The sequence below is a fragment of the Pogoniulus pusillus genome, chromosome 35 (assembly GCF_015220805.1).
Source record: "Pogoniulus pusillus isolate bPogPus1 chromosome 35, bPogPus1.pri, whole genome shotgun sequence".
Taxonomy (NCBI): Eukaryota; Metazoa; Chordata; class Aves; order Piciformes; family Lybiidae; genus Pogoniulus; species Pogoniulus pusillus.
In genome coordinates, this window is record NC_087298.1 from 1,508,087 (window position 1) to 1,532,734 (window position 24,648).

The following is a 24,648-nucleotide window of genomic DNA, read 5'->3' on the forward strand; positions in this document are numbered from 1 at the left end:
GGCTTTGGGGTTGGTTTCCTTAAACCACCCTCTCCTGCTTCGCTACCTGCACAGAGAGCAGATCTGTGCCCACTGCCAGGGCCAGCTGCTCTGGGCTGGCAAGGGGCAGGTGGATTGATCTTCTCTGTTCTCCTCAAGGCCCTCACCACAGCAGGCAGAACTCAGACTGTGAGAAGGCTGAGAGAGGATCTGATCAGTACCCATAAATATCTGAGGGGTGGGTGTCAAGATGGGACCAGGCTCCTTTCCGTGGTGTACTGTGACAGGACAAGAGGCAGTGACACAAACTGGAACCCAGGAGGGGAAGAAAGTTGTTTGGGGTGAGGGTGCTGGAGGCCTGGAGCAGGCTGCCCAGAGAGGCTGTGGAGTCTCCTGCTCTGGAGCCTTCAAGCACCACCTGGATGTGTTCCTGAGTGATCCTGCTCCAGCAGTGGGTTGGGCTCAAAGATCTCCAGAGGTCCCTTCCAACCCTACCATTCTGGGATGTATCTCTAATTTCTCCACTGCTTTTAGTCAGACCCAGAGGAACCTTCAGACCATGATTTGATTTTACACATTTGCAAAACCTCAGTTTACAGAATAAACAAGAAACACCAAATCTCCCCAGAGTGTCACTCAGAAGCCAGCCCTACACTGAAATGGCCACCTTGGTGTCACCTCTGGTGAGGCACAGCCAGAGCAGAACCAGGGGATTCCAAACAGCCAGCTGTGGGCACTACCCAAGGAGCTGGGACATGAGGTGGTCTGAGGTGGTTCCTAGAGAAGAGAAACTGCCCTGGCACTGAACACCTGCTGAGAACAAAGCAGGTGCAGAGCTCTGTGCCCAGAGGCTGCCTTTGCTGAGCTGGAAGCAGGGTCCTGTGCTCCTCTACCTGCACCAGCTGGGTTTGCTCTCTCTAAATGCCAGTCAAGGCTGAAGCCACAGGCTCCTGGCAGAGGGAAGGTAAGGAGGACACTTAGAGAAGTGCTGTCTGGCTCCCTACAGATGTTAGAAACACCAGAGGAAACCTGGCAGCCTGGCTGGGGAGGGAGGGTGGAAACAGATGGATCATCTCCAAGCTACAGCAGAGAAGGGCATGTCCTAAATGGTGGACCCAAGGTGTGGCCCCAGCCAAGCCCATGGGCTCCAAAACCACCTCCACCCAAGACCAGCCCACAGCTGCCCTAGCACCTGTCCCAACAAGAGTCCTTTTAACTTAGCTCCCCACAAAGCAAGTCTTGGGTGGAAGCCACCAAAGCCTCCAGCCCAGCAGCAGCACTACTCTGCTGTCCACAGCTTGAAGGTCCTGTCGTAGGAGCAGGTGGCAATGAGCTGCCCATCGAGGGAGATGTCCAGGCCCATCACCTTCCCCTCGTGCCCTGCCAGCGTCTTCAGCGGGGACCAGCCGGGGTGGGTCCAGATCTTGGCGGTGTTGTCGTAGGCGCCGGTCAGCAGGAAGTTGCCGTGGTTGGCTGCGGCAGAGAATCATAGAATCAGAGAATCAAGCAGGTTGGAAGAGACCTCCAAGATCATCCAGGCCAACCTAGCACCCAGCCCTATCCAATCAACCAGACCATGGCACTAAGTGCCTCAGACAGGCTTTTCTTGAAGACCCCCAGGCACGGTGCCTCCACCACCTCCCTGGGCAGCCCATTCCAATGCCAATCACTCTCTCTGGGAAGAACTTCTTCCTAACATCCAGCCTAGACCTACCCTGGCACAACTTGAGACTGTGTCCCCTTGTTCTATTGCTGGTTGCCTGGGAGAAGAGGCCACCCCCCACCTGGCTACAATGCCCCTTCAGGTAGTTGTAGACAGCAATAAGATCACCTCTGAGCCTCCTCTTCTCCAGGCTAAACAGGCCCAGCTCCCTCAACCTCTCCTCATAGGATTTGTGCTCCAGGCCCCTCACCAGCTTTGTTGCCCTTCTCTGGACACCTTCCAGCACCTCAACATCTCTCTTGAATTGAGTGGCCCAGAACTGGACACAGTACTCAAGGTGTGGCCTGACCAGTGCGGAGTACAGGGGCAGAATAACCTCCCTTGTCCTACTGGCCACACTGTTCCTGATGCAGGCCAGGATGCCATTGGCTCTCTTGCCCACCTGGGCACACTGCTGGCTCATCTTCAGCTTACTCTCTATCAGTACCCCCAGGTCTCTTTCCTCCTGGCTGCTCTCCAGCCACTCAGTCCCCAGCCTATAGTGCTGCTTGGGGTTGTTGTGGCCAAAGTGCAGAACCCTGCACTTGGCCTTGTTAAAGCAGGGCAGAAGGGGAGCTCAGACTGGAGAGCAGCCCCTGGCCCAGCTCTGCCAGCCAGCACAGGCCTCCCTGCCCTGAAGGGGTGGCTCTGAGCGGCCCCAGGCCCTGCTGCTCCGCCCAGGGGAGGAGAGACTCACGTTCAAACCTGACGCCGGTGACCAGGTTCTGGTGGGCAGGGATGGTGTAGATGCACTTCCTCTGGCGCAGGTCCCACACCTTGCAGGTGTTGTCGCCGCTGCCCGTTGCCACGTGGTACCTGCCCCAGGTGCAGGAGGAAGAGGCTGCTGGCAGCTGTGGTTTGCAGCCCAAGCTCCCACAGCAGCCCTGCCAGCCCTGGCCTTACCCGTTGGGGGAGAAGTTGATGCCGTAGATCTCCTTCAGGTGGCCCTCCAGGAACATGATGCAGCGTCCTGTGCGCAGGTCCCACACCCGCCCGAAAGCATCCAGCCCACTGGGGACAGAGACCCCCAGTTAGCCACCAGAGAGCTCAGCAGCTGCCAGCACACACTGAGCCTCCCCAGCAGGCACAGAATCACAGATGGGTTGGGAGGCACTTTCAAGATCATCCAGTGCCAGTCTCCTGCACCGGGCAGGGACACCTCCCACCAGCACAGCTTGCTCAAGGCCTCATCCAACCTGGCCTCCAACACCTGCAGGGAGGGCTCAGCCACAGCCTCCCTGGGCAGCCTGTGCCAGTGCCTCCCCACCCTCATGGGGTCTTCATGTCTAAACACAGCTGCTTCCAGTTTGAAGCCATCAGCCCTGGCATCAGGCAGCAGCCAGACCTGGGCAGTATCTGGGGTGCAGCCTCACCCGGTGCCCGCGAGAGAGCCGTCGATGTGGAAGGCGATGTCGTAGACCCCTTTGCTGTGCCCCTCCTGATGGAGGATCTCCTCCTGAGCCTCCAGGTCCCACAGGCGCCAGGAGTGGTCGTAGCTGTGAAAACAAAGCATGTGCCCAGAGCAGTGCATCTCCAGGGACAGCAGCAGGGCACTCTGCCAACCCTGCGAGCATTCCACTCCAGCCAGAGACCCACCGGGCCTGACTGAGGGGCAGGGAAAGGAACCCCAGTGACAGAACCACAGAATGGGTTGGAAGGAGCCTTCAGAGGTCACCCAGTCCTGCAGCCAGCAGGGACACCTGCAACTGGAGCAGGCTGCCCAGGGTCCCTAACAACCTCACCTGCAGTGGTTCCAGGGATGGGGCAGCTCCTAGCTCCGGGCAACCCAGGCCAGGTTTCTTCACCCTCACAGTGAAGAATTTCTTCCTCTGATCTCATCTAAATCTCCCTTTTCTGTCTGAATCCATCACCCCTCATCCTATCACTACACTCCCTGGTAATGTCTCCCCACAGCTTTCTGACTGGCCCCTTTAAGTGCTGAAAGGCCACTAGGTCTCCCTGGAGCCTTCTCTTCCCCAGCTTGAACAACCCCAGCTCCACCAGCCTGTCCTCACTGGGAGGTGCTCCAGCCCCTGAGTATCTCCGTGGTCCACTCTGCCCTTATTTACAGTGTCCCAGCCCTGCTGTCACCGATGGCTCACAGGCTCCCCTGCTGCCAAGCTGTGGTGCCCACTGGGCCAGCAGCTGGACAGGGAATGGTCATGTCTGAGCCAGGCCCCACATCTCCATACCAGGTAGTACCCAGGAACCTCCCGGACGGGTGCCACATCACACGAGCCACTCTCATGCTGTGCCCTTCGATGTCTGCCACTGGCTCATCACTGAAGAACAGAAAGAGAAGTGATCAGACCCTGCCCAGAAGAGGCTGGCTCCAGCCAGGCCTGCCCAGCCCCCTTGCAGGGAGCTGTAGAGAGCAATGAAGTCTCCTCTCAGCCTCCTCTTCTCCACACTGCACACCCTCAGCTGCTCCTCCCCAGCCCTGTTCTCCAGACCCTTCCCCAGCTTTATTGCTCTTCTCTGGACCTGCTCCAGCTTCTCAATGCCCTTCTTGGAGTGAGGGGCCCAAAAGTGAACCCAGGATTTGAGGTGTGGCCTCACCAGTGCCCAGTACAGGGGCACAATCCCCTACTCCTGCTGGCCACCCTCCTGCTGATCCAGGCCAGGATGCTGGTGGCCTCCTTGACCACCCGGGCACACACTGGCTGCTGACCAACACCTCAGGTCTTTCTCTACTGGGCAGGCCAAAGCTGTTGTGTACTTGGGTCAGTTCATCTCCCACTCTTGGTGCTTCCCAGGAACTCAGAGGTTCATTTCTTAATATCCAAGAGGGGACATTTGCTGCTAAATGCAAGGTTGGGATGAAATCATCTCAACCTAACCCTCCACCACCTACAGTAGTTTACCAAAGCCCAGCAGCAATCTGACCTGATTCTTTTCAGACCATTTCCCCTCCCCTTGACTCCCCTGATCAGGAGGATCTCCTCCTGCTGAAGGTGGCATATACTGAGGTCAGGAATTGCTCCTGGCAGACAGGACAAGGTTGTATTTGCAGGGCAACTGTGACTCTCCTATGGTCAGTGACACAAGATCAACCCCAAAACAACCTGTAGCTGTCTCTGGTCCTGTTCTGACCTTTCAAGGCTCCAGAGTTTGACAGAGCCATCAGCTGCACATGAGGCCAGGTTAACATCCTTCTTGTCCAGGGAGACAGTGGATTTGGGGTGGAAAACTATGGCTCCTACATTGGTGGTGTGTCCTTAGGAGAAAGGAAAAGCAGAACTCAGTATCTGCCACATGATCTTGGCAGGCTCCTCAGCAAGGCTGCACTTCACTGCTAACAGCTGGTACCAGTGAGGATGTTCCCTGTGTCCTCCCCTCCCACGCTGGGTGAAGCTGCACTGACCCTCAGCTCCCAGACACACACAGTCACAGAATGGTTTGTGCTGGAAGGGACCTCCAAAGCTCATCCAGTCCAACTCCCCTGCACTCAGCAGGGACATCCTCCACTAGAGCAGGTTGCCCAAAGCCCTGTCAAGCCTCACCTTGAATATCTCCAGGGATGAGGCCTCAACCTGGACAACCTGTTGCAGTGTTCCAGCACCCTCATGGTGCAGAACTTGTTCCTCACATCCAATCTAAATCTGCTCTGCTCTCATGCCAAACCATTGTTCCTCCATCTGTCACTATAAGCCTTTGTGAGATGTTCCTCCTCAGCTCTCCTGTAGCTCCCTTCAGGTGCTGGAAGGCTGCTCTAAGGTGTCTTTGGAGTCCTTTCTTCTCCAGGCTGAACAACCCCAGCTCCCTCAGCCTGTCCTCATAGCACAGCTAGCTCCAGACAGGTACACTGCATCTCCAACATCCACTTGAGAGTACCAAACACTGAGGTTTGGAACCCTCAAAACAGTGGAAATTAAACATAGCAATAAGAGACTGCTCCTCACATTTGTGTTCAGTCACAGTTCAGCACTCACCTACAACCAGTGTTCAAAGAACTTAACTGCTGGTGAAGTGTCCTGGCCTAAAATGCTGGTATCTGGCTCAAAAAAGCTCCAAGCAGTTTTTGAAACAAGACAAAACACCACAAACAGAAAGAGCAAACTTAGGTCTGAGCTCTCAGCTGAAGGTCAGGACTTCCTCTGGGTGACCTGACACATTCCCAAGCTCTCAGGCCTGAGTGATGCTCTCAGCAGAATAAAATCTGCCCATAGAACATTCTGTTGGGAGTCACAAAGTCACTCAGACACAGAAACTCAATCCCAAGAACAGAACTGAGCAGGGGCTCAGCTGAAGTCACTCTACCTCGTAAGGTGTGAATGAGGTTGCAGTCAGGCACGGACCAGAGCTTGCACAACCCACTCCTGTGGAAGAGAAGCAGAGGAGCAGGTGTCAGAGTGGATAGGAACAAAGGAGACATCAAACACAGAGCTGCAAACCCACCCAGGCCTGAAACAGGGCAAGCAGCCTCAGAAACTAATGGACTGAGACTGAAATCTCTGCTGAGCTCTAGAATGAATCTCAGAATGGTTTTGGTTGGAAAAGACCTTTAAGATCATCCAGCCCAAGCATTCTCTAACCCTGCCCAGGCTGGGGCTAACCCAAGGCCCTCAGCACCACATCTCTGTGTGTCTGAGACACCTCCAGGGATGGGGATTCAAACATCTCCCTGGGACCTCGTTTGAGAACCCTTTCAGTGAAGAAGTTTCTTCTAACACTGAACCTAAACCTCCTCTGGTGCAACCTAAGGCCATTTCCTCTTGTCCCATCACTTGTTCCTAGGGAGCAGAGCCCAACCTCCACCTGGATCCAGCCTCCTTTCATGGAGTTTAGAGAGCAAAGAGGTCTCCCTCAGCCTTCTTTTCACCAGACTGAACACCCTCAGTTTCCTCAGCTGCTCCTCCCCAGCCCTGTTCTCCAGACCCTTCCCCAGCTTTGTTGCCCTTCTCTGGCTCTGCTCCAGTTCCTCAATGCCTTCCATGCAGTGAGGGCCTGCTGAAGTGCTCTGCAGGAGGCAGACTGAAGCCCCTCAACGTCCTTCTTGGAGTGAAGGGCCCAAACCTGAATCCAGTACTGGAGATGTGGCCTCAGCAGCACTGGGCAGAGATGAACCCCACGCAAAGGGTTCAGAACTGGAAAGAGCATTTCTGAACTCTGAGGATTCAGGAGCCTCCAACATCCCTCTCCCTCTTTCTTGCTGTGCTCTCCCAGTCCCTGCAGCAAGTGCTGCAGATGCAAACCTACCAGCAGGCTGTGGCCAGCAGCTTGGAGCTGGGGCTGAAGTGGCAGTAGGACAGAGGGCGGTCGTCCCCAATCTGGCTGCAGAAGTTGTTCAAGGACTGCAATGAAGCCAAAGGAAACAGTGAAGGGGTCAAGTCCAAACGACAGGGAAAGCCCTGGCCAAGGCCTGAGCAGAAGGAAGTAAATGCATGGAGGAAGAGGCCTCTGGAAAGCCACTTTCCAGGGGAGGAGCTGCCTGGGAGCCACTCCAGCTCCAAGCAGAAGGGAGCCTGACTGAGGCGAGCACAGCCCTGAGCCAGCCATGGCACTGGGCAGCAGTAACCCCACAGGCTTTGGACACTACAGTTCTGAGAGAGAACTTAGCTGTGGTTCTGGTCTCTTTCTGCAGCTCATGCACTGAACACGAGCAGACAGACAAGGGCAGCCAGGGAGATGAGCTTAGGGGAGAATAAATCCTCTGGCAGCTAATGTCTCTGCCTGTAAACAGGATTAGAGTGGCAGCACAGCGTGAGCTGGAGCCTCCCTGCTTGGCTAAGCTGGGACCTGGACTCACTGTGCCCCAAAAGGGCATCTCAGAGTCACCTACCACAGGTCTTGCAATGGCTGTCACTGCCCTCGGTGTCCTGCCCCAGTGACCATTGCACAGGAAGAGGAAAGGGAGCAGCCTGAGCTGCCCTTCCCAGCCAGCTAAACCCTGGCAGGGCCAGGAGTAAGTTCAGTCCCAGAGTGGCTTGGGTTGGAAGGGCCATTTAAGGGTCAGCTACCCCCTGTAACTCCTTCAGCTTCACAAGGCCGCCTGGGCAGTGTCTCCACCCCTCTGTCATGTAAGGGGGTGACTAAAGGACATCTCTCTGGACCCCTGAAGAGAGCTGGAATATGGAACTGCTGGAGTGGGTCCAGGATCTGGGCACCTCTGCTGTGAGGACAAGCTGGGAGTTGGGGCTGCTCAGCCTGGAGAAGAAAAGGCTGCAGGGAGGCCTCAGAGCAGCATTCCAGTGCCTGAAGGGGCTGCAGGAGAGCTGGGGAGGGACTTTGGACAAGGGCTGGGAGCTGGGAAGTGGATTTAGACCAGACATTACAAAGAAATTCTTCCCTATGAGGGTGGTGAGACACTGGCACAGGTTACCCAAGGAGGTTGTGGATGCCCTTCCCAGAGGTGTTCAAGGCCAGGCTGGATGAGGCCTTGAGCCTAGTGGGAGGTGTCCTACCCAGAGCTTGAGTTGGAAGGGACCTTAAGAGATCCAACTCAGGCCACTCTGTGACAATGCTTTAGGCACACCAGAAGCAGAGAGAGAAGCAGCAGCCTCCCAACAGGTGACAGTGCAGAAACTGCACCTGGACAGCAGCTGCAGGCAGCTGAGCTCTCTCTGGAGGATCAGCAAAAAGTTGTACAAAGAGCAGCTGCCAAACCTACTCGCAGGGATTTGTGCAGCTCCTGCCTCTGCGACGTCCTGGTTGCCTCTGGGATCTCCTTGAACAGCCTGGCCTCTTCCAGCCTCTTCACTGCCCTGGAGGAGAGAAATGGAGGAACAAACTCCTGACCTGTCCTGCTCTACAGCCCCTTCCCTTTCTCTGCCCACACTGAGCTGGTGCTGGAGTCAGTCACTGAGAACGCCAGCCCCAGGCTCGCTGGACTGTGCCTGTACTCCCCAGCGTTCTGCTCTCTTCCTCTGAGCTCAAGTTTCCTGCAGTGCCCACAGCAGGATCAGCAGCTGGGCTGCACGAAAGGCTACACCTCCCTCCTGCACTGCCCCATTTTCCTCACCTGGGGAGGGAGTAGTTGGCAAGCCACAGCCTGGCTGTCTTCAGGCTGCGTGGTCCTTCGTGGTACCAAGTTTGCTGATACTGGAAGGAAAACATCAGAGAGACCCAGAGTGGCAGGTGGGAAGGGACCCCAGGGATCATCTGCTGCAACCTTTCCAGGTCACAGCAGAGCTGCAGGGAGCTGCCCCAGCACCCTGGCAAGAGGAGTCCTCAACTGCCCAGGGCAGGGACTCCACTACTGCCCTTGGGAGATGATTCCAGCCTCTGACTGTGCTCATGGGCAAACATTTCCTTCTGGAGCCCAACGGGAATGGCCCCAGCAGGAGCTTGTCCCATCTCCCCTTCTCCTCTCCATGGGACTGCTTGTGCAAAGGGAGCCTGCATCCTGCTGGCAGCCACCCTGCCTGTCCTGCTCCATGGCAGTAAGGTCTGCCCTCAGCCTTCTCCTGTCCAGGCTGAACAATCCCAGCTCCCTCAGCCCCTCCTCACAGGGCAGAGCTGCCAGGCCTCTGGTCAGACTGAATGAAAAGCTGCTGTGACACTGCTTTTCCAAGCAGGTACCTTCAGGCAGCACCTCTCTGAAGCCCCTCTAAGTGCCACCACAGCACCTCTTAAATCTTCCTGTGCCAAGAGCACTCTGCCTAACTATAAGCTGTACAAAAGGGGATTAAGGTACAAGTCAAACTCTGAGCCCTACAGATCAGATCCTGACATCTGCTGTTTCACTCCATGCCAGCCAACTCCTTCCTTCCCCACACATCACCCACCAAAAAGGAAAACCAAGGCTGCAGAAATTGTCCTTATTTCTTATGAGGGAAAATAGACTCAAGAAAGAGACAGAAGCAGAAAAAAGGATCTGGATCAGCAACAGTGTGGGCAGCAGGGGCAGGGCAGTGACTGCCCCCTGCACTCAGCACTGCTGAGGCCACACTGAGGACTGGGGTCAGTTTTGGGCACTAACTACAAAAAGGTGCTGGAGTGAGCCCAGAGAAGGGCAACAAAGCTGGGGATGGGTCTGGAAAAGAGGGCTGGGGAGGAGCAGCTGAGGGAGCTGGGGGTGTGCAGTGTGGAGAAGAGGAGGCTGAGGGAGCCCTCACTGCTCTCTACAGCTCCCTGAGAGGAGGCTGCAGTGAGGTGGGGGTGGGGCTCTGTTCCCTAGTACCAGGTGACAGAAGGAGAGGCAATGGCCTGAAACTATGGCAGGGGAGGGTTAGGTTGGAGATAAGGAAATGTTTCTTTGCTGCCAGAGTGGTCAGGGACTGGCACAGGCTGCCCAGGATGGTGCTGGAGTCCCCATGCCTGGAAGTATTCAAGAAACCTGTGGCCATGGCACTTGGGGCCATGGTGGTGCTGGGTTGCTGTGGTCAGGATGACCTCAGAGACCTTTTCCAACCCAAACAGCTCTATGATTCTACAAATCAAAGGCAGGAACACATGTGGCAAGAGGAAGGTGTTTTTTTCTTCCCAGCCATGAAGACAACCCCTAATAAAGGGCTCCCTGTGCCACAGAACATGCCTGACCTCCTGGGTTTGTGCTGCAGGCAGCATGGAATTTGACATGTAAACACAAACCAGGCTTGAGATGACTGAAAGCATTGCCACAGGTCTGCTGCAGTGGGTGACACAGGAGGACCACGAGGGAGTGACATCTGCCCAAATGACTCCCCAAACCCAGGAGTCCTGGACACAGCAGAGCCTGGCAGTGCAGCATCCAAAGCCTATCAGCTCTATCCCCTGCAGCACTGAGAAGCAGAGAGACCATTACCTCCTCCTTGGATTTTTTAGACCTGTCATCATCTTTCCTGGTCTTTTTCAAGGCATCTGTGCCCACCACTGAGAGGATGTTTCTTAGTCTGCAAAGAGAGGATGGAGTCAGTGAGCTCACAATTTATGGAGGCTCATCCAGCCCCAAGTCCCCTGCCATGGGCAGGGACACCTCCCCCCCAGCACGGCTGGCTCAAGGCCTCATCCAACCTGGCCTTGAACACCTGCAGGGAGGTTGTGGAGCACAGAAGCACCCAATGTGATCTTTGATCACATTGGGTGCTTCTGTGCTCCACAACCTCCCTGGGAAACCTGTGCCAGTGTCTCACCACCCTCAACCTGTGCCAGTGTCTCACCACCCTCACTCTCAACAATCTCTTCCTCCTCTCCACTCTCACTCTCCCCTCTCCCAGCTCAAAGCCATTGTCCCTCAGCCTGGCACTCCCAGCCCTTGCCTAAAGTCCCTCCCCAGCTCTCCTCCAGCCCTTTCAGGTACTGGAAGGCTGCACTAAGGTCTACTCACAGCCTTCTCTTCTCCTAGCTGAACAGCATCAATCTATTCCTTCTCATCCTATCACTACAAGCCCTTGTAAAAGTCCCTTCCCAGCTTTCTCCTGCCCCCCCTCCCAGCCAAGCTGCCTTTCAGACACTTGTTCCTCCTCAGCACTCCGGGGCACGGTGAGGAAGCAAGGACAGCAGCCAAGCCCCGCGGGGACCAGCAGCCACGCCCCGCGGGGACCAGCAGCCACGCCCCGCGGGGACCAGCAGCCACGCCCCGCGGGGACCAGCAGCCACGCCCCGCGGGGACCAGCAGCCACGCCCCGCGGGGACCAGCAGCCACGCCCCGCGGGGACCAGCAGCCACGCCCCGCGGGGACCAGCAGCCACGCCCCGCGGGGACCAGCAGCCACGCCCCGCGGGGACCAGCAGCCACGCCCCGCGGGGACCAGCAGCCACGCCCCGCGGGGACCAGCAGCCACGCCCCGCGGGGACCAGCAGCCACGCCCCGCGGGGACCAGCAGCCACGCCCCGCGGGGACCAGCGGCCAAGCCCCGCGGGGACCAGCGGCCAAGCCCCGCCGCCGGCCGAGGCGCTGGCAGCAGCGTGAGCGGCAGAGCTGGCGGCGGGCAGCAGCGGGCAGGGGCGGGCACAGTACCTCTCCCTCCTCTCGGCGGGGCCCTCTCCGAAGAGCGTGATGGGCTCGCCCAGGGCACGCAGGCAGGCCTTGACCTCCGAGTCGTCGGTGGAGACGTTGATCTGCCGCGCCCGCTTGCGCCGCTCGAACTCGGCCAGCACCTCCGCCTGCCGCTCGCTCATGTGGTCCTCCAGGTCAAAAACCTCCCCTGCAGAGGGACAGCGCCGGCGTCAGAGGGGCTCAGGGGCACCACTCCCCCCCGGAGCTCCCCGGGATGGCAGCCACAGGCAGCACTCTGCTGCTGGCTGAGTTACAGCTGCTGGGAATGTGGAATCCCAGAATTGTTTGGGTTGGAAAAGGCCTCTGAGGGTCAGGCAATGCAAGCAGCAACCCAGCACCCCCATGGCCACCAGAGCATAGAATCAGCCAGGCTGGAAGAGAGCTCCAAGCTCAGCCAGCCCAACCTAGCACCCAGCCCTGCCCAACCAACCAGACCATGGCACTAAGTGCCCCAGCCAGGCTTCTCTTGAACACCTCCAGGGACAGAGACTCCACCACCTCCCTGGGCAGCCCATTCCAATGCCAATCACTCTCTCTGACAGGAACTTCCTAACAACATCCAGCCTAGACCTGCCCTGGCAAAACTTCAGGCTGTGTCCCCTTCTTCTGCCCCTGGCTGCCTGGCAGCAGAGCCCAACCCCACCTGGCTACAGCCTCCCTGCAGGCAGCTGCAGACAGCAATGAGCTCTGTCCTGAGCCTCCTCTGCTGCAGGCTGCACACCCCCAGCTCCCTCAGCCTCTCCTCACAGGGCTCTGCTCCAGGCCCCTCCCCAGCCTTGCTGCCCTTCTCCAAACACCTTCCAGCACCTCAACAGCTCTCTGCAATGGAGGAGCCCAGAGCTGGACACAGCACTCCAGGGGTGGCCTGAGCAGTGCTGAGCACAGGGGCACAAGAACCTCCCTTGTCCTGCTGCCCACACTGCTCCTGAGCCAGCCCAGGATGCCATTGGCTCTGCTGCCCACCTGGGCACTGCTGCCTCCTCTGCAGCTCCTCTCTCCCAGCACCCCCAGCTCCCTCTCTGCCTGCCTGCTCTCAGCCACTCAGTCCCCAGCCTGTAGCACTGCTTGGGGTTGTTGTGGCCAAAGTGCAGAACCCTGCACTTGGCCTTGTTCAGGCTCATCCCCTTGGCCTCTGCCCACCCATACAGCCTGGCCAGGTCCCTCTGCAGGCCTCTCCTACCCTCCAACAGCTCCACAGCTGCTCCTAGCTTGGTGCCATCTGCAAACTCACTGCTGCTGGACTCAATCCCCTGGTCCAGATCAGCAATAAAGATACTGAACAGGACCAATGCTGGACTCCTGAACCCCTCCAGGGATGGGCACTCCACCACCTCTCTGGGCAACCTGCACCAGTTCCTGACCACTCTGACCTAGCTCTCCCCTGGCACAATTTCAGGCAGTTTTCTCTTACTCTATCCATCTCATACTAGAGAGAAGAGCCCAATCCCACCTGGCTCAAATCTCCTTTCAGGGAGTTGTAGACAGCAATGAGGTCTCCTCTCAGCTTCCTCTTAAAGTCTTTTTACAAACTAGCCAAGGGCAAGGAGGGGATTCTGCCCCTCTGCTGTGCTGAGACACCCCCCTGCAGTGCTGGGGCTGCTCTGGAGCCCTCAGCACAGACAGGGACCTGTTGGAACAGGGCCAGAGGTGGCCACAGAAGAGCTGGAAGAGCTCTGTTCTGAGGCCAGGCTGAGAGAGTTGGGGGTGTTGAGCCTGGAGAAGGCTCCAGGGAGACCTTCAGTACTTCAGGAGGCTGATCAGAAAGCTGGGGACTGACTTTTGAGCAGGGCCTGTCATGACAGGCCAAGGGGTGATGGTTTGAATCTAAAAGAGGGAAATTCAGACGAGAGAGAAAGAAGAAACCTTTCATAATGAGAGTGATGAGACCTTGGTCCAGATTGCCCAGAGAGGTGGTAGATGCCCCATGACCAGGTGAGGCTGTCTGGGGCTCTGAGCAACCTGTTCTAGTTGCAAGTGTCCCAGCTGAGTGCAGGGAAGTTGGATTAAAAAAACCTTTAAAGGTCTCTTCCAACCCAAAACAGTCTGTGACTCTAATCTTGCCATTCTCAACCCTTTAACCACATTGCCTCATCAATTGGGATAAACTGTGTTAAATCTCCCCAAGTGAAGTGCTGATATCCCCTCATTCCCTGCCCCCTTACCCCTGTTCATCTCCCCCTACATTCCCTGCCCCCTTACCCCTGTTCATCTCCTCCTCATTCCCTGCCCCCTTACCCCTGTTCATCTCCTCCTACATTCCCTGCCCCCTTACCCCTGTTCATCTCCCCCTCATTCCCTGCCCCCTTACCCCTGTTCATCTCCTCCTCATTCCCTGCCCCCTTACCCCTGTTCATCTCCTCCTCATTCCCTGCCCCCTTACCCCTGTTCATCTCCCCCTCATTCCCTGCCCCCTTACCCCTGTTCATCTCCTCCTCATTCCCTGCCCCCTTACCCCTGTTCATCTCCCCCATTCCCTGCCCCCTTACCCCTGTTCATCTCCTCCTCATTCCCTGCCCCCTTACCCCTGTTCATCTCCCCCATTCCCTGCCCCCTTACCCCTGTTCATCTCCTCCTCATTCCCTGCCCCCTTACCCCTGTTCATCTCCTCCTCATTCCCTGCCCCCTTACCCCTGTTCATCTCCCCCTCATTCCCTGCCCCCTTACCCCTGTTCATCTTCTCCTCATTCCCTGCCCCCTTACCCCTGTTCATCTCCCCCTCATTCCCTGCCCCCTTACCCCTGTTCATCTCCCCCTCATTCCCTGCCCCCTTACCCCTGTTCATCTCCAATCTCCCTATAAACCATCCCAGCTCAATGTAATTCACCTCTGCCTCAGACACTTCTGCCCTGCAGCCATTTCTGCAGTGAAGCACATCCCCAGAGTGAGCCTGGCTGAATCTCTTCCTCTACACTTGATAGAGTCCATCCAATCCATTCAGCTCTGCCAAGTTACTCCACTGCAGTACAACCTGTCACTGCTTCCCTGCTCTCAGTTCTCAGCCAGGTGCATTCCCCTCTGTCCATGGCAAGCAGGATCCTTAACCAGGACTCCACAGCCAGCAACTTAAAACACTCACCTGCAGCATTCCCTCTCCTACAGGGAGATCCAAACAAAAAGCCAACAGCCCCAGCAACATCCTCACCTTAAACTACATTCAAAGCTGGTCAGAAGCTTTGGGAACTGCCACAGTCCAGAGCAAGAGGGCAAAGAAATTGGTTAGAGGTTCTCACCACTGCTTATGTTGATGTTGCCAGCCTCGATGGCTGCCTTCATCCCTTCCTTTCCCAGCAGTCCTGACTCTCCCTTCGCCAGCCTCTCCCTCTCCTTCTCCTCCAGGCTGCCATAGAAAATGGGAGCTCTCTTGGCTGGAGGAGCTTCACCCTCTTCAGGAGGCTTGCTCTTGGTGGCCTGCAAGGCAAAGACAGGATTTTAGGTGTGTCTTGGCTAAAAAGGAGACAACAAAGTGCCCAGCTGTGCCAGGAAGTGCTCGTTCCTGCCTCACCAGACCCTGGCATCGTATCCGAGGTGTTACTCTGGGGCAGTGAGGCCATGCCCCAGTGCAGAGGTCAGCACCAAACCAGCTCCTGCTGTCTTCGGAGTCCTTCTCACTCGCTGAGGTCTCTCTCTTTAAGGCTCCAGAGGGGCTGATCGTTCCCAGCTTGTCCTCAGCCCCAGACAAACAGGAGCGGCGCTGCCCCCGCGGGCCGCACGGGAAGCGGCGGGAGGCGAAGGGCTCCTTGCGCCCAGGCGAGCAGCACGGACACCAGCTCCCCGGTGAAACGAAAAGACTCCGCGAACACACGGCACTGCCCCGCCCACGGCCCCTGAACCGGGACCTCCGCACCGGGACCTCCGCCACGGCCAAAGCCGCCCGCCCGGGAGCAACGCCCGCGGCCTGCTCCCCGGTGAAGGGCCCAGAGCCGCCTCCCACCCCGGACACTCACCTCCGCAGGAGCGGGGGCACGCACGGCGGGGCGGGCGCCGCCGCGGGCAGCCGGAGGCCGCGCAGTTGCCATGGCGGCGGCAGTGGGGCAGGCCGCAGAGCACAGCACAGAGCACAGCACTCAGTACCGCACTCAGCGCCGCAGAGCTCCGCACTCAGTACCGCACTCAGCGCCGCCGCCGCCGCCGGGGCACGCCGGGAGCGGGGCGCGGGGCACGCCGGGAGCCGTGACGCGCGGCGCGGAGCATGCCGGGAAGCGCCGTGCCCGCCGGCGGCGGGACGCGCGGGGCATGCCGGGAGGGGCGCGGCGCGGGGCGCGGTGCACGCCGGGAGGCCCGGCCCGGGGGGGGCTCGGCCCTGGCCGCGGGCGGCGGCGGCGCAACGGTGCCCGGAGCGGGTCCGGGTCGCGATGCTGCGGCGAAAGCCGACGCGGCTGGAGCTGAAGCTGGACGACATTGAGGAGTTCGAGAGCGTCCGGAAGGAGCTGGAGGTGCGAGCGGGGCCGGCCGCGGCCGCCCGGGGGGGGTCTGTCCGGGCTGGCCGGGAGCGGCCTGGGGCGGCCCCTGTGCGAATGTGTGTCTGATCCGAACGAGGAGTGGCGAGAGGCCTCAGGCGGGGAGCGGGGGGGGGGGGGGGTGTTTGAATGGAGCTGCACTGCTGCTTGCGCAGCCATCGCCGAGGCAGGCAGTGGGCTTGAGGTAGGAGTAATGAGTAAAGGCTGGTGGGGAAGGGAGGCCTGTGGAGGAGAGCCTCGGTGCGTGAGCACAGGGAGCAGAGGGGCATTGGAACGGAGCTGCATTCCTCCTGGCACCACCCTGTGCATGAGCAAACAGGAATACACAGCAGTTTGGAGTTCATGGGAAGGACACTTGAGGAAGACCCCTGACTTCATCACTGAAGACCCTTTACTTCATCACTGAAGACCCCTTACTTCAGACTGGAAGCTGCCAATGGGATCCCATCCACAAGAAGGGTCGTAAGGAGGAGCCAGAAAACTACAGAGCTGTTGGCCTGACCTCAGTGCCAGGCAAGGGCATGGAACAGGTCCTCTTGAGTGCCATCACAAAGCTCCTACAGGATGGCCAAGGGCTCAGGTCCAGCCAGCATGGGTTTAGGAAGGGCAGGTCCTGCCTCACCAACCTGATCTCCTTCTATGATCAGGTGACTGCTTGGTGGCTGTGGGGAGCCTGTGGATGTGCTCTGTCTGGACTTCAGCAAGGCCTTTGACACTGTGCCCCACAGCAAACTGCTGGCTAAGCTGTCAGCCCATGGCTTGGATGGCAACACTCTGTGCTGGGTTAGGAACTGGCTGGAGGGCTGAGCCCAGAGAGTGGTGGTGAATGGTGCCACATCCAGCTGGCAGCTGTCACCAGTGGTGTCCCTCAGGGATCAGTGCTGGGCCCAGTCCTGTTCAATATCTTTATTGATGATCTGGAGCAGGAGATTGAGTCCAGCAGCAGTAAGTTTGCAGATGGCACCAAGCTAGGAGCAGCTGTGGAGCGGTTGGAGGGTAGGAGAGGCCTGCAGAGGGACCTGGCCAGGCTGCATGGGTGGGCAGAGGCCAAGGGGATGAGACTGAACAAGGCCAAGGGCAGGGTTCTGCACTTTGGCCACAACAACCCCAAGCAGCACTACAGGCTGGGGACTGAGTGGCTGGAAAGCAGCCAGGAGGAAAGGGACCTGGGGGTACTGATAGAGAGTAGGCTGAAGAGGAGGCAGCAGTGTGCCCAGGTGGGCAGCAGAGCCAATGGCATCCTGGGCTGGCTCAGGAGCAGTGTGGGCAGCAGGACAAGGGAGGTTCTTGTGTCCACCCCTGTGCTCAGCACTGCTCAGGCCACCCCTGGAGTGCTGTGTCCAGTTCTGGGCTCCTGAATTGCAGAGAGCTGTTGAGGTGCTGGAAGGTGTTTGGAGAAGGGCAGCAAGGCTGGGGAGGGGCCTGGAGCAGAGCCCTGTGAGGAGAGGCTGAGGGAGCTGGGGGGGTGCAGCCTGCAGCAGAGGAGGCTCAGGGCAGAGCTCATTGCTGCCTGCAGGGAGGCTGTAGCCAGGTGGGGTTGGTCTATTCTCCCGGGCAACCAGCAACAGAAGAAGGGGACAGAGCCTCAAGCTGTGCCAGGGCAGGTCTAGGCTGGTTGTGAGGAGGAAGTTCCTGTCAGAGAGAGTGATTGGCACTGGAATGGGCTGCCCAGGGAGGTGGTGGAGTCTCTGTGGCTGGAGGTGTTGAAGCCAAGCCTGGCTGGGGCACTTAGTGCCATGGTCTGGTTGACTGGAGAGGGCTGGGGATAGGCTGGACTGGATGATCTTGGAGGTCTCTTCCAACCTGGTTGATTCTGTCACTGAAGACTCCTTACTTCCTTACTGAAGAGCACCAGAGGGACCACCAGATAAGCAGAGACATGCGTGGAGGAGACACTCCCGTTCCTAAACCTGCTGAGGAGAGCCCAACCTTCGCTCAGGGTTAGCGATGAGTCTGCAGTAGAACAGGGCACACAAGCAGGCAGCTGAAGGCAGAGGCTGTGCGTTAGGGCAGAGCGGAGCCTCCCCCCGCACCCAGGCCTGGGCAGTGCCTGATTCCTGCGACTCTCTTATAGCCTTACCGTGCATGAACGCAAGTTTATGCTGTTGTCTGTGGCACTCCGCAGAGCCGCAAGAAGCAGCGGGAGGAGGCGGAGGCGGCGGCGGTCGGTGAGGAGGCGGCGGCGGCAGCAGCGGCGGCGGCGGCAGCGGCCATCGCTTTGGGCACCGATCACAAGAGCCGGGAGCAGATCATCAACGACCGCATCGGCTACAAGCCGCAGCCCAAGGCCGGCGGCCGCACCGCCCACTTCGGCAACTTCGAGTTCTAAGGGAGGAGAGCGGCCTGAGCCCCGCGGCTGAGCGGGACACGGCGCTGGCAGCTCCCTGCCCCAGCCGGGAGGGGTCCCCGGGCCTCGGATTTTCGCTTTGGTTTTTTGTTTTGGCTTTGTTTTGGTTTGTTTTTTTTTTTAAGCTGGGTTAACACATCCCCGAGCGCCTCATGGGCCAGAGTTTTGTTTTAATAAACATGTCTTTTACTTAAAAAACCCCAAACATAGAATCACACAGACTGCTTTGAACAGCTGCAGAGAGCGTGCAGGCAGGGCTGGAAACACAGCTGTGCCATTTGCTTTGCCTCTCTGTGCCCCAGTGCAGTGAGAAGGTGAAGCACTCACTGCCTCCCTTCAGCTTGTGGCTTAGTAGTCCTGGTCCCCAGGTGAGCACTGCCAGGCCAGTGCCACCTCCCTCTCCTGCATGAGCAGAAGGTGTCCCGATGCAGTGAGAAGGTGAAGCACTCACTGCCTCCCTTCAGCTTTTGGCTCAATCCTGCTCCCCAGGTGAGCACTACCAGGCCAGTGCCACCTCCCTCTCTCCCTCTCCTGCATGAGCATGAGCAGCCCCAATGCAGTGAGAAGGTGAAACACTCACTCCCTCCCTTCAGCTTGTGGCTTAGTAGTCCTGCTCCCCAGGTGAGCACTGCCACACCAGTGCCACTTCCCTCTCTCCCTCTCCTGCATGACCATGAGCATGAGGTGCCCTGCTGCAGTGAGAAGGTGAAGCACTCAGTGCCTCCCTTCAGCTTTTGGCTTAATAGGCTTAAAAGTGGAGCCAGTGGAACGTGTTCATGTAAAAAGCCTTGAGCACCACAAGCTGGGGAGCTCAGAAGCACTGGGGAGAGGGAGCAGTGGTTTAAAAGCCTGTGTGTAAAGGCAGTGTCACAGCCCCTGGTGCAACAGGCAGTGCTTGGAGACACAGTCCCAGAGTGGCAGGTGGGAAGGGACCCCAAAGATGATCTGCACCAACCTCTCCAGGTCACAGCAGAGCTGCAATGAGCTGCAGGGAGCTGCCCCAGCACCCTGGCAAGAGGAGTACTCAGCTGCCTAGGGCAGGGACTCCACTGCTACCCCTGGGAGATGATTCCAATCTCCAGCTATGCTCATGGGCAAACATTTCCTTCTGGAGCCCAATGGGAATGGCCCCAGCAGGAGCTTGTCTCCATCTCCCCTTCTCCTCTCCATGGGACTGCTTGTGCAAAGGGAGCCTGCATCCTGCTGGCAGCCACCCTGCCTGGCCTGCTCCATGGCAACAAGGTCTGCTCTCAGCCTTCTCCAGGCTGAACAATCCCAGCTCCCTCAGCCCCTCCTCACAGGGCAGAGCTGCCAGGCCCTTGGGCACTACTAAGTAGAGTGGGACAACAACTTCCTTACCCCTGATGGTGATGTCTTTGCTGAAGCAGCCCAGCAGCACTGCTCTGTCCTTGCCTGAGCAGGCCAGGAAAGAAGCTTCAAACATCTGCTAGAATCATCTGGTCCCAGACAGTTCTCAAATGCTCTGCAAGGGGTTGAGGAGCTCTGGGCAGCCTGCTCTAATTGCAGATGTCCTTGCTGACTGCAGGGGCTTTGGTCTAGATGACCTGTAAAGGTCCCTCCCCAGCTAAAGCAGTCTGCAAGTCCATGATGCAATCACTGTCACATCTGGGATGTGGACTTGGCCCTCGGCAGGGAGCAGCTGCAGAGCTGGGTGCAGTGGAATGTTCTGGGCACTGGGCCATGGAAGGCCTGGTTGCTGACAGCACTTTTCCCTCCACACTGACCAGGTTCATTTCCATTCAGCCCCAGGGAGGTGGCAGCCCTGCAGCCCTGCTGCTTCCTCACCCCAGGCTGGAGTTCCAGCTTGCCGCCGGCAGGGTTTGGTGTGGCTCAGAGGTCCTTAGGGCTGGTGCCACCAAAGAGCAGATTGGTTTCTGCCAACCCAACAAGCAGGTACCTGATGTAGAGCAGTGATTCCTGCTCCTTTCCATGGCATCTCACCACAGAGGAGAGAAGGCAAAGCCCCAGAAAGGACAAGTCCAGCAGGCAGATGTGCAGGAAGCAGCCTGTGGAAGCAGCTCTGCTCCCTGCAGCCTGGGGAGGAGGCAGAGCAGGGTACCAGCTCTAGGGCCTGCAGCAGGAGTCCTGCAGGGAGCCAGGGGGCTGAGGAGAGGAGTGAAGGTCCCTTTCAACCCAAACCAGTCTGATTCTCAGTTCAGAGATGGGTCTGGCCTCTGTTTGCTCCTGGCTGGGATCATTCTGTGCCCCTTTCCAGCACACTGATCACTTCTCCAGCTTCAAGCACTGCTCCTGGGTGTTGTAGGGGCCTCAGCTCTCAGGCCAGGCTGGCAAATGGACACCACTTGGATCTTTTCAGAGTGGAGAGAGGGGCACAGGGGCCTGCAGCTGAGCTGCAGCTCCAGTCTGACACCACACGGAGTCACCAGGGGTTGCTCTGTTCTCCAGGCATTCCCAGCAGGTCCCAGACTTGACAGGGAAACGTCTTGGGAGGTTCCAGGTGCCCTTTGGTTGCAGAGGGAAACAATCCAACCCAGCCTCTCACTTCTCCTGTGTGGATGAATAACACCCAGAGTGGAAGCCCGGGAGGGAGGCCCAGAGTTGCCTGCTGTACACAGACACCTTCTGTACACTGAGGGGCTCACTGTTACAGCTCCTCAGCTCCTGTGCTTCAACTCAGAGAATCCCCAAACCCAGCAGGGTGGGGGCTGGAAGGGACCTCTGGAGATCACCCAGCCCAAGCCCCTGCTCCAGCAGGGCACCCACAGCAGCTTGCCCAGGAGTGCAATAGCCAGGGGGGGGGGTTGGAAGCTCTCCAGACAAGGAGACTTCACAACCTCTCTGGGCAGCCTGCTCCAGGCTCCAGCACCCTCACACCAAACAACTTTATCCTGCTCTTCAGATGGAATCTCCTGGGCTCCAGTTTGTGCCCATTGCCCTTGTCCTGTCCCTGGGCACCACTGACAAGAGTCTGGCCCCAGCCTCTTGCCCCCCACAGGTCCTATAGCTGTTGCTCAGCATTGCCCAGAGCACCTCTGGGGCTGCTCTTCTGCAGGCTCTCAGCCTCAGGGCTCTCAGCCTTTGCTCCTCACAGAGCTGTTCCAGGCCCCTCAGCACCTCTGTAGCCTCTCCACTGGACTCTCTCCAGTAGTTCCTTGTGTCTCTTGAACTGAAGAGCCCAGAACTGGACCCAGGTGTGGCCTCACTAGGGCAGTGTAGAGCAGGAGGAGAACCTCCTGCTGTAGTGGAGAGGAGATCTGGGGGGCACCAATCCCCTCTCTCCATCAGCTTTCCCCACAGCCTGCAAAGTGAATCTGGACTCAAACAGCAACTTGCACATCTGTGACCTCCCCCATTCACCTTCCTGCAGTTTCAGGGCTGACTGCTGGTGGTAGGAGTGGGCCCAGAGGACACTGCTCCTCACTCCCATCCCAGACCACCTCGAGAAGGACACAGCCCCTAGGGCAGCCTTGTCTCAGCAGGCACAGAAGAGCTGTGCCAGTGAAAGGGAGCTGGAGCTGCTGGGCTGTGTGACCTCTTGCTGGCACAAGCAGGCACCTGCTCCTGGGCAGCCACCAGCCTCCAGAGTGAGGAAGGCTCCTGAAGCACACAGGCAGCCCAGTAAAATGCAATCTATTTATTGGTTAATTCTGTCCAGGAGATTGTTGATATTCACAGTAACATCAAACAAGTTATCTCCACAGAGAGCAAGAGTAAGAACAAAACCCAGGGTCCACTGTAAACAACACTGGAAATCCTGCTGGACTGGGTGGGACTGGCTCCAGGCAGACTGAAAGGCACTGGAAAGGGACAGGACAGAAGCCAGATGATGACCACAGCCTGGGGACTTCGAGGACTTCCTCCAAGAGTGTCACCCAGAGGCACAGCTTGTGGAGACCAAGCATCAGGGGACAGAGACATCACATTCCAAGCAAGCTGGACACAGGAGTTTAGTTTACTCAAGTCTTGTAGTCATTAGAGTCCTCAATCTCCTCCAAGCACTACTCAAGGCAGGGTTAGTGTTACCTGGGTACCTTCTAATCCAGCTGGCAGAGAGGCTGGCACTGCACCAGAAGCCATCAGCAGGGAGGCCAGGTTCTGCTCAGGCTCTAGCAGAGCCAACAGCAACTTGGGCCAAGACTCTGGCAGCTGGTGGCAGCTGGTGGCCCAGCAGGAGGCTGGGGCAGAGGCAGGGAGGTGACCTCTCTGGATTGTCAAGGTTGAACCAACAGAAAGCAAGGCCAAAGCTGGCAGAAGGCATGGGCTGGAACTGGCCCTGGCTCTATCAGCAAGCTCAGCAGCAGGGAGGACACAGCCCTCCAGCTCTCCACCTTCTCTCCTCAAAGCACCAGACCCTTCCTTGTGCACCTCTCCCCACAGCCCAGCCTGGGCTCTCATTTCTAACTGCCCCAACCCTCAATCTTCCAGGCTGCTGGAAGGGAGCTGAGGTGCTTGCAGGACACCTGGGATTCTTCTGCCCAGGTTCCTGCTCCCCAGGTGACCCCTGCCAGGCCAGTGCCACCTCCCTCTCTCCCTCTCCTGCATAAGCATGAGCAGGAGGTGGCTCTGTGAAGACAGCTACTCATCCTTAGGGGGAGACAACCTGAAGGGCACAGGTGCTACCTCTGCCAAGCAGAGAAGTCGAGTTGAGTGGTAAGGCCACAGACACTGCCTGATCTCCAAATCACCACCTCTGGCTACAGAACTCAAGCCTGGTTACTTCAGCACAAGGAAGGGTGGCTAAAAGGTGACAGCAAGATCAGGCCAAGGAGAAGTTCTGGTCTAGAGTAAGACACAGCAAGAGGTCTGAGCATCAACTATTGTCACCACACAAAGCCACCCTGGCTGTGCCCTATGGGCACACATCCCTGCCACAGCAACAACTCCAGCTCCTACAGCAGCAACCCATCAGAGCAGCACTGGCAAGGTGGGCCCCGAGCTCCTGAGGGGCCTGTGGTTAAAGCTGTCACAAGACACAAGCAGCTCCAGCACTGCCCTGCTGCAGTTCCCTGTGACAGGCACCACCGTGGGGCTCACAGGCTCTGTCTCCCACTGCCAGAGAGAAGCCACTGCCCAGAGGGCACTGAAGAGTTTGACTTGGTGACAGATGCAGTGAGAGCATCAGCACAGCCTCTGCAGCTGGCCACAGACCCAGCTTCAGAGATCAGGCTGGGGAAGAACTTTTCCTGTCTCCCATCAGGAGGTGGCTACAACTTTCCCATGAAAATGCTTTTCTTCTTCCACCCAGATGCAGATTTGCTACAGAGAGAAGCTCTTCAGCCACCTGAGCCTGCTTTTGACTCCTCTCCTTTTCTTGCACTGCCCAAAGAAATACAGATGTCCAAACAGCTGGCATCAGCCCTGGGCACCTGACTCCAGTGGTGCAAGTCAGGATGCTGGTGGTGGCAGGAAGAGATTCCCTGCTGCCTTTCCAGGAGGGGGAAAGGACAAGGGTGGGCTCTGAGCTGGTGTGGTGGCATCAGCACAGCAAAGGACACATGTGCCCAGGGATGAGCCTCGTCCTCTTGGGCTCAAGATCTACAACTCTTCCTCACAAAGATCATCTCTCCTGGCACAGCTACTGCTGACAGGGCATCCAGACCCATCTCTGGATGCAAATCTGCCACCAGAGTGCCCAGACACTGTCACCTCAGCACTCATGGCACAGCCTGAAAACCCAACTGACCTCCCTCTCAGCCAGCAGCGGGCACAACCTGGGCACCCTGAGCAGCACCAAGGCTCCAGCTTTGCACCATACCCATCAGCCCTGCAGTGGTTTAGTAAGGAAGTGCCACAGCAAAACTGCTCCCTAAAAAAACCCAGGCATGCTCTGGGCATCAGGCAGGCAGGCAGGCAGGTGGCTCTCTTGCCTGTGCCAGGTGTAGAGCTCCCTGCACTCACTGGGAAGGCTTGCTGCAACACTTGTCCACTACTGGCACCTCCTGCAGCTCCAAGCTGGCATGGTCACAGCATGATTATTAAGACAAAGAGGAGTCATCTGGGTCAGGGAGGCTTTGCCACCAGCCCAAGCTGCTCCAGGTGTCACCTGAGGAGGCAGAAGGCTGCTGCAGTCCTGTCTTGTCTTTTTCACTTCCTCCACCTCAGCCAAGCAATGACCTCTTCAGCCACTTTCACCTTTTGTGGCATGAAATCAGTGCTTAGCTCTTGCCTCACACAGAACTCAACCAAACCTCAGCCTGAAACCACTGCAGCTTCCAGTGGGGTTAGCCCCACAGATACATGATTGCTGTCCTCTGCCTGCTCCC

General features: G+C 57.9%; 2 protein-coding genes across 2 annotated transcripts; one reads left to right on the forward strand and one right to left on the reverse strand.

Moving 5' to 3' along the window:
* Window positions 1-526: 526 nt before the first annotated feature.
* On the reverse strand, window positions 527-15,654 carry PRPF4 (pre-mRNA splicing tri-snRNP complex factor PRPF4). Its single transcript, XM_064170843.1, has 14 exons — window positions 15,544-15,654; window positions 14,830-15,007; window positions 11,561-11,747; window positions 10,407-10,494; window positions 8,643-8,722; window positions 8,292-8,385; window positions 6,881-6,975; window positions 5,942-6,000; window positions 4,775-4,898; window positions 3,874-3,963; window positions 3,055-3,177; window positions 2,585-2,692; window positions 2,379-2,497; window positions 527-1,452 (listed from the first exon to the last, which is right to left on the reverse strand). Exons 1-14 carry the CDS (start codon window positions 15,613-15,615, stop codon window positions 1,259-1,261), a joined length of 1,611 nt encoding a protein of 536 aa, XP_064026913.1. The 5' UTR covers window positions 15,616-15,654; the 3' UTR covers window positions 527-1,258.
* A 216-nt stretch (window positions 15,655-15,870) lies between these two features.
* CDC26 (cell division cycle 26) lies at window positions 15,871-18,601 on the forward strand. The gene is made up of 2 exons (XM_064170844.1): window positions 15,871-16,032; window positions 18,182-18,601. Exons 1-2 carry the CDS (start codon window positions 15,952-15,954, stop codon window positions 18,383-18,385), a joined length of 285 nt encoding a protein of 94 aa, XP_064026914.1. The 5' UTR covers window positions 15,871-15,951; the 3' UTR covers window positions 18,386-18,601.
* Window positions 18,602-24,648: the final 6,047 nt, after the last annotated feature.

Bases quoted from the DNA above. Each gene is read 5' to 3' on its own strand.
- PRPF4 (XM_064170843.1), bottom strand. From the start codon at position 15,615: ATGGCAACTGCGCGGCCTCCGGCTGCCCGCGGCGGCGCCCGCCCCGCC. The intron at 15,008-15,543 runs GTGAGTGTCCGG...TTTGCCTTGCAG, and splicing joins GTGCCCCCGCTCCTGCGGAG to GCCACCAAGAGCAAGCCTCC. The intron at 8,386-8,642 runs GTGAGGAAAATG...TCTCTCCTCCAG, and splicing joins GCCAACTACTCCCTCCCCAG to GGCAGTGAAGAGGCTGGAAG.
- CDC26 (XM_064170844.1), top strand. From the start codon at position 15,952: ATGCTGCGGCGAAAGCCGACGCGGCTGGAGCTGAAGCTGGACGACATT. The intron at 16,033-18,181 runs GTGCGAGCGGGG...GGCACTCCGCAG, and splicing joins GCGTCCGGAAGGAGCTGGAG to AGCCGCAAGAAGCAGCGGGA.